Source organism: Myotis brandtii, unplaced genomic scaffold (genome assembly GCF_000412655.1).
Source record: "Myotis brandtii unplaced genomic scaffold, ASM41265v1 scaffold1466, whole genome shotgun sequence".
Taxonomy (NCBI): Eukaryota; Metazoa; Chordata; class Mammalia; order Chiroptera; family Vespertilionidae; genus Myotis; species Myotis brandtii.
Genome location: NW_005355270.1, coordinates 92,370 through 103,430, shown reverse-complemented (window position 1 = coordinate 103,430; position 11,061 = coordinate 92,370). Strand labels below are relative to the sequence as shown.

The following is an 11,061-nucleotide window of genomic DNA, read 5'->3' as shown; positions in this document are numbered from 1 at the left end:
CGCCCCCGCGGCCTTACGCCACATGCAGCTTTACAAGGAGGCAGCAGCTAAGATTCCCGCCTCTGGGGCTGATGTTCCAGGGCAGGGAGACAGACAGTGGGATGGCGTGTGAGGTGGTGCTAGAGGGGAGATGGGCTCTGGGGTGGGAGGAGGCCGAGCCGCTCAGGCTCCCAGCACACTGCACCCTCAGCCACCCCAGCCCTGCACACACTCCTTGGCCTGGCCGCTCTGAATACTGGCTGCCCAGCAGGCTCAGGGAGCCGACCCTCCCATCCCTCTGCTGGAGCTGTGGCTGTTAGTGTGGAGGAGGGTGGTCTGCAGCCAGGCCCCCTGCCTGGGGCTGTTGGCACACAGCAGGGGGTTCGGGTGGAGTGTGGAGCCCTGCACCTCAGAACTGCCAGTGGTGCCCCTGCTCACTGGGCTGCAGAGGTCTGTGTCCTTCTGTGAAGCTGCTTCTGTGTCAGAACGGAGCTTGATGCTACTTTAGCCCATTCCTGGGGAGTCACTGGGAAGACGGGGTTCTCCCTTGTGAGGGGGCTGCCGAGGGGTGGGGTGTGTGGTCTTTAGGATGAGAACGTCTGGCATCCATGCTTGGGGATCACAGGTGGGTCCCCTTAGATGCAGGCAGGGCCCCTGGGAAACAGCAGGACAGAGGACCCTCCTTCAGAGTTGGCCCCTTGTGCGTGAGTGACCCATCGGCCTCTGCTTCCTCCTGCAGTTCTGATGCCCTTGCTCGAGTGCTGCAGCGTTCGGCCGGACACCGCCGTCGCCTGTCACCCCTTCTTTGGACCCAATTCCGAAATAAGGTAAAGACTGGAAGACCCCCCAAGGGGCACAGATGTGGCATGTGCATAGTACAGGCTGTCTGCATGTCTGCGGGCCTGGCCTGTTGGACATGGAGCTGGCGGCATGTGAGCAACCTGCAGCCCAAAGCACAAGGCTTCCCGATGTGGGGGGCAGGGCATGGGTGCCCTATGTTCTTTCTGTATTTTTTGTTCCTGTTAAGGAACTCATACTTAGTAACGACCACATGCAATGTTCAGAAGTGAGCACCTGCGCCCCATCTCTGGGCAGTGGCATATCCCAGGTTGGCAGCCCTCTGGGCAGCCTCCGCTCACTTCAGGCTTTGGGCACACCCCGGCTGTGCCCAGCATGTGCCAGCAGGCACCTGGAGGCCTGGACCTGGGTGGGGGGATATGCTTACAGGCCCTGCCTTCCCGCAGCCAGCCCCCTGCGCTGAGCCAGCTGGTGAGCCTGTACCTCGGGCGGTCCCACTTCCTCTGGAAGGAGCCCGCCATCATGAGTTGGCTGGAGGAGAATGTCCGTGAGGTCCTACAGGCAGTGGATGCTGGGGACCCCGCCGTGGAAGAGTGTGAGAACAGGTGAGACTGGGGCTGGGGCAGCTGGACAGCTTTTGGCCTGATAGGTCCACAGGAGAAAAATGAGGGCGCTCTACTCGGGAATCTCGATCATGAATGTGGGTTTGAGGAGGGCTCCATTCCATGACTGTCTTTTTTCTCCCCGGGCCCAGGCGGAAGGTGCTCTACCAGCGTGCGCCCAGAAATATCCACCGTCACGTGGTCCTCTCTGAGATCAAAGAAGCTGTGGCTGCGCTGCCCCCGGTAAGGAGCGGGGCTGCAGTGGGAGCTGGTGGGAGCTGGCCCCTCCCCTCAGGGCCTCGCAACCTATAGTCTACTGCTCTGAGCTGCTGACATCCTGGGCAGAGATTGCGGCATTGTGTGATGGTGATGGTGTGTCCCACCCTCACCCAAAGCCTGGGGCACAGTAAACACAGCTTGGCCGCTGGGGTCAGTCCAGCAGAAAGGCCCAATCCAGACCAGAATCTGCTGACAGGCCGCGGAGAGTGGAGCAGAGGCAAGCACAGGGCTCGGCTGCATCTCCGTTCTCTGTCTCGTTCTGCAGGATGTGACCACGCAGTCTGTGATGGGCTTTGACCCTCTGCCTCCTTCAGATACCATCTACTCCTACACCAGGCCAGAAAGGTACCTGTCCACCGCTCCTGCTGCCTTTGCATTCTGGCTCTCAGATCAGTGCTTTGGGCCGGGGACTTGCTGCCTCCTCCAGACACAGGCTCTCAGAGCAGAGTGATTTGGGGTCATGGGTCAGCGTTTCCAGGCGTGGGTGCTTTCCATGTATTTGTCTGACTAGGAGCATCGCTCTGTCAGGTTCTGTGGCAGGTGCTGCACATACAGTGGGAAGCAGTAAGGACACCTCTGCCCTGGTGGCATGTCCAATGCAGTGGGGGAAACACGTCAGGTATAGAATCTGGAAACTGCCACCAGGAACTGCTGAGAGTGGAGGGTACACTGAGATTTGGGGTGCCCTAGCCAGGTAAAGAAGTGACATCGGAAGGTGGCTGGGCCAGGGAAGCAGGGCCACGTCCACAGCTGCTGGGTGTGTGTGGACGGCTCCCTTTCTCCTTCTGGCCTTTAAGGCTGAGGAATTGCCTACCCAGAGCCCTCACCATGTCCTAGATCTGGAAGAGGCACCAACAAGTGGTCCCACTTAAGGGAGCATGAGCTTTCAGATCTCAAAAGAGCACGTTTTGTAGAAGTCCTTTTTTCCTCACCAAAGTATAAGGTTGGATTGCTTAGTCATAGGTAACAGTTCCCAGTAAACTGCTCCAGTGGAAATTATTGTCAGTGTCATAGGCTCAGGCCGGACCTTTTAGCACTGAGGAGTGGCTGAAGGACTTCAGTGACTCAGCATTGCCCCCCCCACCCCCAGCCGTGTAGACCTTGAGCTTTCAGAGCAAATAAAGGTCACTGCCGAACAGCACCTCCGTGTCTCCTAGAGCTGGGTCGCAGCACCTCATTTCACCAGGAGGGGCCTTCCCTTAATACTTGCCCTCGAATCGCTTTTTTTTTTTTTTTTTTTAAGATACAGTATTTTTATTTATTTCAGAGAGGAAGGGAGAGGGGGAGAGAGAGAGAGAAACATCAGTGATGAGAGAGAATCGTTGGTCAGCTACCTGCACACCCGTACTGGGGATCGCTGCAACAACCCAGGCATGTGCCCTTGACCAGAATCAAACCCAGGACCCCTTCAGGCCACAGGCTGATGCTCTATCCACTGAGCCAAACCGGCTAGGGCCGCTTTTTTTTTTTTTTAATTGATTGTTAGAGAGAGAGAAACATCAATGTGAAAGTGAAACATCAGTCACCTGCCTCTTCCACGCACCCCACTAGGAATGGAGCCTGCTGCTATCTGGGCATGTGTCCTGACTGGGAATCAAACTGGCAACCTTTTAGTGCACAAGACAACACCCAGCCAACTGAGCCACCCTGGCCTGGGCCGGAATCTCTCTATGACCAGTTTCCCGAGTGCTGAAGAACACTTTGCAACCAAATCTTTGCTTATAAGCAAGGCACCTGGCTGTGGTGGGCTATGCTTTCCACTTGGTTCAACAAGCCAGGCTATAAAGGGCCAGCCCCTGGCTCGGGAACAGTCTCCCCGTTGCTCTGGGTGCCGGCAGTACCCCTGAGCTGACTGTGAGTTGTGGCTGCCTGCCCCCTGGGGCTCCAGGCCCCAGCTCAGCCCCGTCTCTCCAGCTGCGGCCTTTCTGTCTCTGCTTCATTTCCTCACTGTTCTTTCTCTTTCAGGCTGAGCCCCGTCAGCCATGGAAACACAATCGCCCTCTTCTTCCGGTCACTTCTGCCCAGTTACACCATGGAGGTAGGTGAGCTCACCTGGCCTCTCTGCTGGCCACTGGGTGCAACAGTCCCTTCAGGTGTGACTGTCCAGAGCACCCAGTCTGCCTAGGAAGCTGGGCGTGGCTGCCAATGGGACACAACACCCCTCAGTCAGCAGGGCTGCTGGATCCCACTCTGGTGGCCTGGCCTTGTTAGGTAGATGCGTGTATATGGCTTCCAGGGGCTGCTGCCTCAACAGGTCTGATTGAGCTCCGTGGGCGTGCCGGGGCCCAGAGAGCCCTGCTCAGATGGGTCTCATTGCCACAGGGGGAGAGGCAAGAGGACGGAGGGGCCGAGGGACTGGACCACAACCAGGGCTTGAACAGGCTGATGCTGGCTGTGCGAGACATGATGGCCACCTTTCACTTCCATGACCCAGAGGCTCCGCATGAGGACCACGCCGAGGGGGACGGGGAGTGGGACTGAGCACACAGCTGCCACACCCACACTGTACAATTATGTTCCTGATCTGTCTGGTCAGAATTGACCAGTTCCCTGAAGTAAAAATGCCATGTCCGTCTGCCTCCCCGTCTCTCCTGTACACGTGAACGTTATGCCTGCGCATGTGAGCTCTTTCCCAAGCTGGGTCCGTGCCCAGCGTGAGGCAGGGGCCCTGTGTGCTTCTGTCGGCCCTGGGGCAGGTCCAGGGCGGGAGGGCAGGCACCAGGTCCCCGGGCTGGGCACACAGGCGGGTCTTTCCAGTCCGACACAACGTTTTTATTGGAAAACACTGAGTCAGGGGAGCCTGCGAGATGATGGCTCAGGAATGGACGGCAGAGATTAGGGGCATTTGATCTGCAGCGTGACCAGAACATGGAGGCAGGCTTGTTGGCAGGTTGGCTGCTGAGAACCACACCAGGCTGCTGTGACTCGGGAGCCTGTTTGGTTCTGGAAGGATCCAGGGCACTGAGGTTGTGAGCTGGAAGCATCCTGTCTGCAGGGCACCCTCCCGGCCCTGACCTCCCCACGTTCAAGGGAAACCAGACCACCTTTGAACCAAGACACTGATCCAGCTCTGGGCCAGCCCTTCCTGAGATCCCACTGCGCAGAGAGCCACGGGGCAGGCTGCACGGCTGTGAGCCTACCCCACTGGTGTGGCTGGGCTGGACACATGCACCCCTTCATTGAGCTGTCCATGCCCCCGTTTCCCCGTGGAGCTCACTCGCATACTGAATGCTCACATGTTGCGTGCCCACTGTGTGCCTCTTGGTGCTGGGGAGACAACAGTAACAAGACTGAGGGACTTCCTGTTCTCACAGCCTCCTCACGTGTGAGTCAGGCTCGTGGTCTCATGGTGGGACGTGCTCTTGTGTCCATTGCCATTCCTCACGCCATCTCCCAGGGGCACCAGAGAGCGAATGATTCAGATGGCCTCGGGATTATCTGTGATTTCCGTAGACATTTCCCCCATGACCGTAACTAATCACAAAGTTGATTTTTCCCAACTCGGCTGTATCTGCTGTCTCCCTCCCACAGCGTCCCCGACAGGCGAGTGCAATTAGAACCAATGGGGTCCTGAGGCCTCCCGGGAAGAAGGCTGTGGTCACCTGCCAACGGCTGCCCAGTCTCATGCCCTTTGAAGTCTCAGGCTGGGGTGGGGGCACTGGCCACCTCAAAGGCCTCATTTATAGGCCGGAAATGATAGCATCCCTGAAGTGTGGTGGGCAGGGCCCTGCTCACCCAGCGGGCACCATCCCAGGGCTGGAAGGCAGCTCTTGGGGGCGTGGAGCAGCAGTGGAGCCCTGGGAGGTGTGGCAGGGACCGTGGACTCTCACAGCTGCTGGGACCACCTTCCTGCCACAGCACAGCCTCATGTTCCTGCCCTGGGGCCCCCTGGGGTCCTCCACCAAAGGGTGGGAGGGGGTGTGCGGTGGGGCCCGTCCTGTGCTGCTGCCTGTGGAGCTTGGAGAGGCCCGTCATTCCATCCACACCTGGGAGTGGGGGCTGCACCCTCCAGAAGCGCACCTGGTCCCCGTGTGGAAAGTGGTTTGGCCGAGCCTACCAAAGCGGAGATCTGCCTCGGCCACGGAATTCCTGTGTCACCCAGAGGGACGGCAGGAGCGCCCAGCGGCACTGTGATGGGTTGGGAGCTGCCCCGATGACCAGTGTGGTTGGGGCGTCTCCATGCTGAGGAGGCACAAACCTAGCTCGGGGCGTCCGCCACCCTGCGTATTTATACGGTGTGTCTGTGACGTGCTTCAAAAAAGGGGGGGAGAGCTTTGTACCATAAGTTGTGCGCTGGAAGGAGTGATTAATGTCGATAAGTGGACATCAGTGTGTGCTCATATGGGCCCGTCAAGCCATCTGGCAGCCGGTGGACGGGAAGGAATGAGCAGGAATATCATAGATACAACTCAAAACACAGACCTGCTCGGCCAGGTATCTCAGTTGGTTAGAGCATCATCCCCATATGCCAAGGTTGTGGGTTCGATCCCCTGGTCAGGGCACGTACAAGAATCAACCAGTATCTGTAATGCTTTCAACAATAAAAATAAAAATTTTAAAAAGCAACCAGTGATTGCCTAAATAAGTGAAACAACAAATTGAAGTTTCTTTCTCTTCCTTCCTCTCTAAAAATCAATTTAAAAAAGAAAAAGAAAAAACACAGACCTCCCCAATCCCTCCCGGCCCCATCTCCGCCGCCAGCCACTTATCTTTCTGGTCTCCTCACTGTCCCCTTCCCCTTCTGCCTCGGCCTCCAGAGCAGGGTTTGTGGTCACAGGTGCCATCAGTGAGGAAGTGCTGGGGTGGCATGAGGCCAGCGCGGTGCCCACGGGCACTCTGGGCCCGTGTTCCCACAGTGGCCACGTGGCTGGAGACAGGTCTGTCTGGAAGTGGTTCCTGGCTTGGAGCCTGTGGCGTCCTTCCCCAGAGCAATGGGGCTGCCGGCAGCTCTGTCCGAGCCCCCCCCCCCCCCCAATGACACAGCGTATCTTCCAGCCCATGTGGCCAGGCTGTCCTCGGGCAGCACTCAGCAAAGGGACTGGGGGGCCTGGGGACGAGCTGCCCTCAGGGAGTGGGGGTGGACGGCCAAAGGCCAAAGACGCTTCCGGGCAGAGCAGCACTGGCTGGCCTCAGGAACCGGAGGCCTCCAGGAGGTGGTGTTTGCCTCTCTGGCAGGTCAGGTCGAGAAGACACCCCACACAGGCGCCTGGAGCCGAGGCCTGACTGGGCGCTGGCTGGCAGAACACTGGTGACACTGCAGTGGCTGTGAGCAGGAAGGGGAATGTCAGCTGTGCCCGGAGTTGGGGCCTGGGAAGCCGCCTGGTGGCAGCAGGGGTGCCCAGGGTGCTCTCTGATGAATCCCCGGGCACACGCCCATCATGTGGCAGCCCTCAGGAGGAGGGGCTGAGCGGACGACGTGAAGCATGTAGAGAAAGGCTCCATTCTTCCTGGACCGCAGTCCTGCCTGGCCTGGGAGGCAGGAGGCATAGAAATGTGAGGGCCTGAGCGACCACACCCCAGGGGAGAGGTGGGAAGTGGGCCGAGGGACAGAGGGTTGGTGCTGCGGAGCTTGGGGTCCTGGCTGGGAAGTGACCAGGTTGGTCGAGAAGCGGGGGCACCTGGGCTAGCATCCGTCCAGCCAGGGAGAGGGTGAGTGTGAGAGGGCCCCGGGGGTGCATAGGGCCCCACTGGGGACACCATGAGCTGAGCGGATGCCCGTCGCGGGAGGCCCCTTCCTGCTTCCTGGTGGGACTATGCTGGCACAGGGCCCCCAGAGGAGGCTGCTGGGCATCCTCAACTCCACCTCCCCAGCCACCCCCCACCTCGGGCTGGCCCCCAACCAGACGGGCACCTGGTGCCTGGAGGTGTCCATTCCCAACGGGCTCTTCCTCAGCCTGGGGCTGGTGAGCTTGGTGGAGAATGTGCTGGTGGTGGCCGCCATCGCCAAGAACCGCAACCTGCACTCGCCCATGTACTTCTTCATCTGCTGCCTGGCCGTATCGGACCTGCTGGTGAGCGTGAGCAACGTGCTGGGCACAGCCGTGGTGCTGCTGCTGGAGGCGGGCGCGCTGGTGGCCCAGGCCACCGCAGTGCAGCAGCTGGATGACGTCCTGGACGTGTTCATCTGTGGCTCCATGGTGTCCAGCCTCTGCTTCCTGGCCGCCATCGCCGTGGACCGGTACATCTCCATCTTCTATGCACTGCGCTACCACAGCATCGTGACGCTGCCCCGGGTGTGGCGGGCCATCGCGGGCATCTGGGTGGCCAGCGTCGTCTCCAGCACCCTCTTCATCGCCTACTACGACCACACAGCCGTCCTGCTCTGTCTGGTCAGCTTCTTTGTGGCCCTGCTGGCGCTCATGGCGGTGCTGTACGTCCGCATGCTGGTGCAGGCGTGCCAGCACACCCGCGGCATCGCCCGGCTGCACAAGAGGCAGCGCCCTGCCCCCCAGGGCTTCGGCCTCAAAGGGGCTGCCACTCTCACCACCCTGCTGGGCATCTTCTTCCTCTGCTGGGGCCCCTTCTTCCTGCACCTCCTGCTCATCGTCCTCTGTCCTCAACACCCCACCTGCCACTGCATCTTCAGGAACTTCAACCTCTTCCTGGCCCTCGTCATCTGCAACACCATCGTGGACCCGCTCATCTATGCCTTCCGAAGCCCGGAGCTCCGGAAGACGCTCCAAGAGGTGCTGCAGTGCTCCTGGTGAGGGCGGTGCCCGAGGGCTCAGGCCAGGTGCTGGGCAGAGGGGGTGGCAGTCACTTGCCAGAAAGGACGGGCTAGATGATCTCCGAAGGTGTGGGCACACGGACCCTCTGGGCCAGAGAGGCATCAGCAGAAAATCTCCAGGAGTTGTGGGGGATGCAGGAGGCTGGGGAGATGGGGCCACAGGCACAGGGCAGGCCTGGACTCCTGGACAGACACAGCCCACTCGGGGAGACGTCCACCTGCACCCAGAGATAGGCGAGGACCCACTGGGCCCCTGCCCATGGGGAGAAGTCCACGGGCTGGCAGAGTGCCGCTCTCTCGATGAGGACCTCAGGAGAAGGGACTGTAATGAGCAGGACCCGGCCTCACAGGGAAGGAGTGAGGTCCTGTCCCCGGCAGAGAGACGTGTCCGCAGGAGCCGTAGTGGGCATGGGGCTGATCTCTTCTCGGGCTCATGGTGCTGGAGAGCTGGGGGCTCGGCCCATTTGTTTGCACCACACATGCCCCTCAGATAGTGCCTGCCATTGCCTGCTCAGGCAGAGGCACAGCCATTAGTTCGAATCAGTGACCAGCACCCAGGGTCACAGGGCCGGGAAGCGTCTGGGAATAAATGGTGTGCTTGGAGCAGCTCCATTGCCATCTACACTGGCTCATTCCAAAGGTGCTTGAAGCTTGAGGGTGGAGGAGACGTGGAGGGGCCTGGTGGGAGTGATGAAGGGGGAGGAGAATATCCCAGAACCCCCGAAGGACCCAGCATGCCTGAAGCCCCCCAGCCCAGTTGCACCTGCTCTGATGCTGTCTGCCTTCTCCGTGTATGCGAACCCGGCCTCAGGCAGCTGGAGGGTGGAGTCCTGCCCCCGGGCACCTCTATGGAGAAGAGGCTGAATGGTCCAGGCTGCCCTCAGCTGCAGCAGAAGCAGGACCTCTGTGACCCACTGTGACCTTGGCCGGAGCACAGCGGGCCTCACCTGCTCTGGGTCACCCCAGGGGGTCCAAGGTGCAGGGTGGGTCAGGACTGGGGTTCTCGTTCCTCCAGCACTACCAGCCCTGGCAGATATTTGAGGCAAGGCCGCCCAGAATGGGGCGAGGCTGTCCAGTGACTGCAGGCGGTGTCCCTGGGATTGGTATCTGGGGTGGCCCTTGCTACACGGTGTTGAGGGCCCTTGGGTCCTCCCTGTGCTAAAACCCTGGGCCTCTTTCTGGGGAGCCACTGGTTCCTCCAGACGCCGAGCATGCAGTCAGCCCTATTCCTGGTACAGGCTCAGTGGAGGTGAAAGTGATGGCATCAGCCAACTCCCAGGTAGTTCTAGATGCGTCTGCAGCCGCCTGACCAGTCCCCACCTCACCCGTGCTGGCAGCTCCAGCCCTGACTGTTGGCCTTGGTGCTGGGAACTGGTTCCCGGCAGGCCCAGCCTTTGCTGGAAGATGGACAGGATGGTGAGTCAGCCTTGAGCCCTCTGGGGATGGAGGGGGAGCCAGCCTGGTCCGATGCCATTCCACAGGGAGGCCAGCCGGTGACGGGTCCTGGCCTACGGGATGCTGCAAAGCTTCTGCTGCTCAGACAGGGAGGCACAGCCGGCTCCAGGGAAGAGCCAAATGCTCACCAAGGACCCCCTGAATGGGGACAGGGCGGAGCCCCAGTGGCCAGAAGCCAACCACAGGAAGCCACCTCATGGACACTGTGGGGGAGGGGCTTCTCTTGAGAACAAAAGACCCACTTCCAGGCTTGCCAAACTGGGGAGCTTCGAGAGGGCGGAGAGAGGGGCCTGGACACGGCCACACCCCGCCAGGCCCCTCCTGGCACACACTCCGGACACAGGTGTGCCCGCAAGCTCGCTCAGCCGACTGGGTGCCCTCCTGGAGGATTTGTCCCTGAAACATCAGAAGGACCTGTTCTAAGGCGTCTTCACGTGGTGTCTGAGCCCCGGAGAACAGGAAGCCGTGGGTCTGTGTGTGTTGTGTGGTGGTGTCTGTGTTCACGGGAGGGTCCCCTCCCGGCTCTTCCGACAGTGGGTCCTTCCCCAGTTTTCCCTGCAGGAACCTGAACCTGGTGCACACACAGCTCCTACATGCGCCCCTGCCCCCACTGCCTTGGCCCCACGTGGACCAAGGGTCCAGACCCACAGGTGACATCAGGGAGTAAGAAAGGACTGCACACCCCTACTCTGTCGGCCCCTCGTGGTGTGTCCTCATGACAGTTCCCGGCACAATATTCCCTGAGCAGTGCTACCTGCGGGGGGGACGGGGGAGGGGGGGACGCACACAGCAAGACCCGTGTGTAATCTGCGGCAGCGGCGGGGGAGGAGGGGGTGGCTCCCCCACTGCAGAGGGGGCCAGCGAAACTCACAGCCACAGCCACAGCCACAGCCGCCGCCGCACCCACAGCCACTCTGACTCCGGATTTCTCAGCCCTGCGCTGGCTGTTGGGCCTTTACCTGCCCCCCACCCCCCATCCCAGCCCCTACGGGGTCCAGAAGAGCTCGAGTACCTTGTCGGCCCATCGGGCACAGACAGGAGCGGGGAGGCGTCCACCTCACCCATTGGGGTGGGAAGAGGGGGTCGGTCCCTAAGCGGGTGTGGGGAGGTGAGACCCTCCTGGCAAAGCCGGTGGATCGGAGGGGGAGCCGGGGCGGGGTCCAAGGACCCAGGGCCTTCTATTGTCCTCCCTGGAGCCCGCCAGCCCCTCCTTTCTGGCAA

At 60.5% G+C, this 11,061-nt stretch overlaps 2 protein-coding genes across 2 annotated transcripts in view; both read left to right on the top strand.

Annotated features, from left to right (window-relative positions):
• Positions 1–4,237, top strand: part of TCF25 (transcription factor 25 (basic helix-loop-helix)) — a 14,401-nt gene extending 10,164 nt beyond the window's left edge. Inside the window, exons 13-18 of the mRNA XM_014535615.1 lie at positions 719–806; positions 1,224–1,382; positions 1,532–1,622; positions 1,924–2,003; positions 3,624–3,696; positions 3,981–4,237. Of these exons, the coding sequence (XP_014391101.1) occupies positions 719–806; positions 1,224–1,382; positions 1,532–1,622; positions 1,924–2,003; positions 3,624–3,696; positions 3,981–4,139 (650 nt within the window). The 3' untranslated portion in view covers positions 4,140–4,237. The remainder of the gene's footprint in view (positions 1–718; positions 807–1,223; positions 1,383–1,531; positions 1,623–1,923; positions 2,004–3,623; positions 3,697–3,980) is intronic.
• Positions 4,238–6,270: 2,033 nt separating this feature from the next.
• Positions 6,271–11,052, top strand: MC1R (melanocortin 1 receptor (alpha melanocyte stimulating hormone receptor)). The gene has a single exon (XM_014535606.1). It carries the CDS (start codon positions 7,370–7,372, stop codon positions 8,363–8,365), a length of 996 nt encoding a protein of 331 aa, XP_014391092.1. The 5' UTR covers positions 6,271–7,369; the 3' UTR covers positions 8,366–11,052.
• The last annotated feature ends 9 nt before the right edge of the window (positions 11,053–11,061 follow it).

Excerpts from the sequence above, each read along its gene's own strand:
- MC1R (XM_014535606.1), top strand. The coding sequence starts at position 7,370 with ATGCCCGTCGCGGGAGGCCCCTTCCTGCTTCCTGGTGGGACTATGCTG.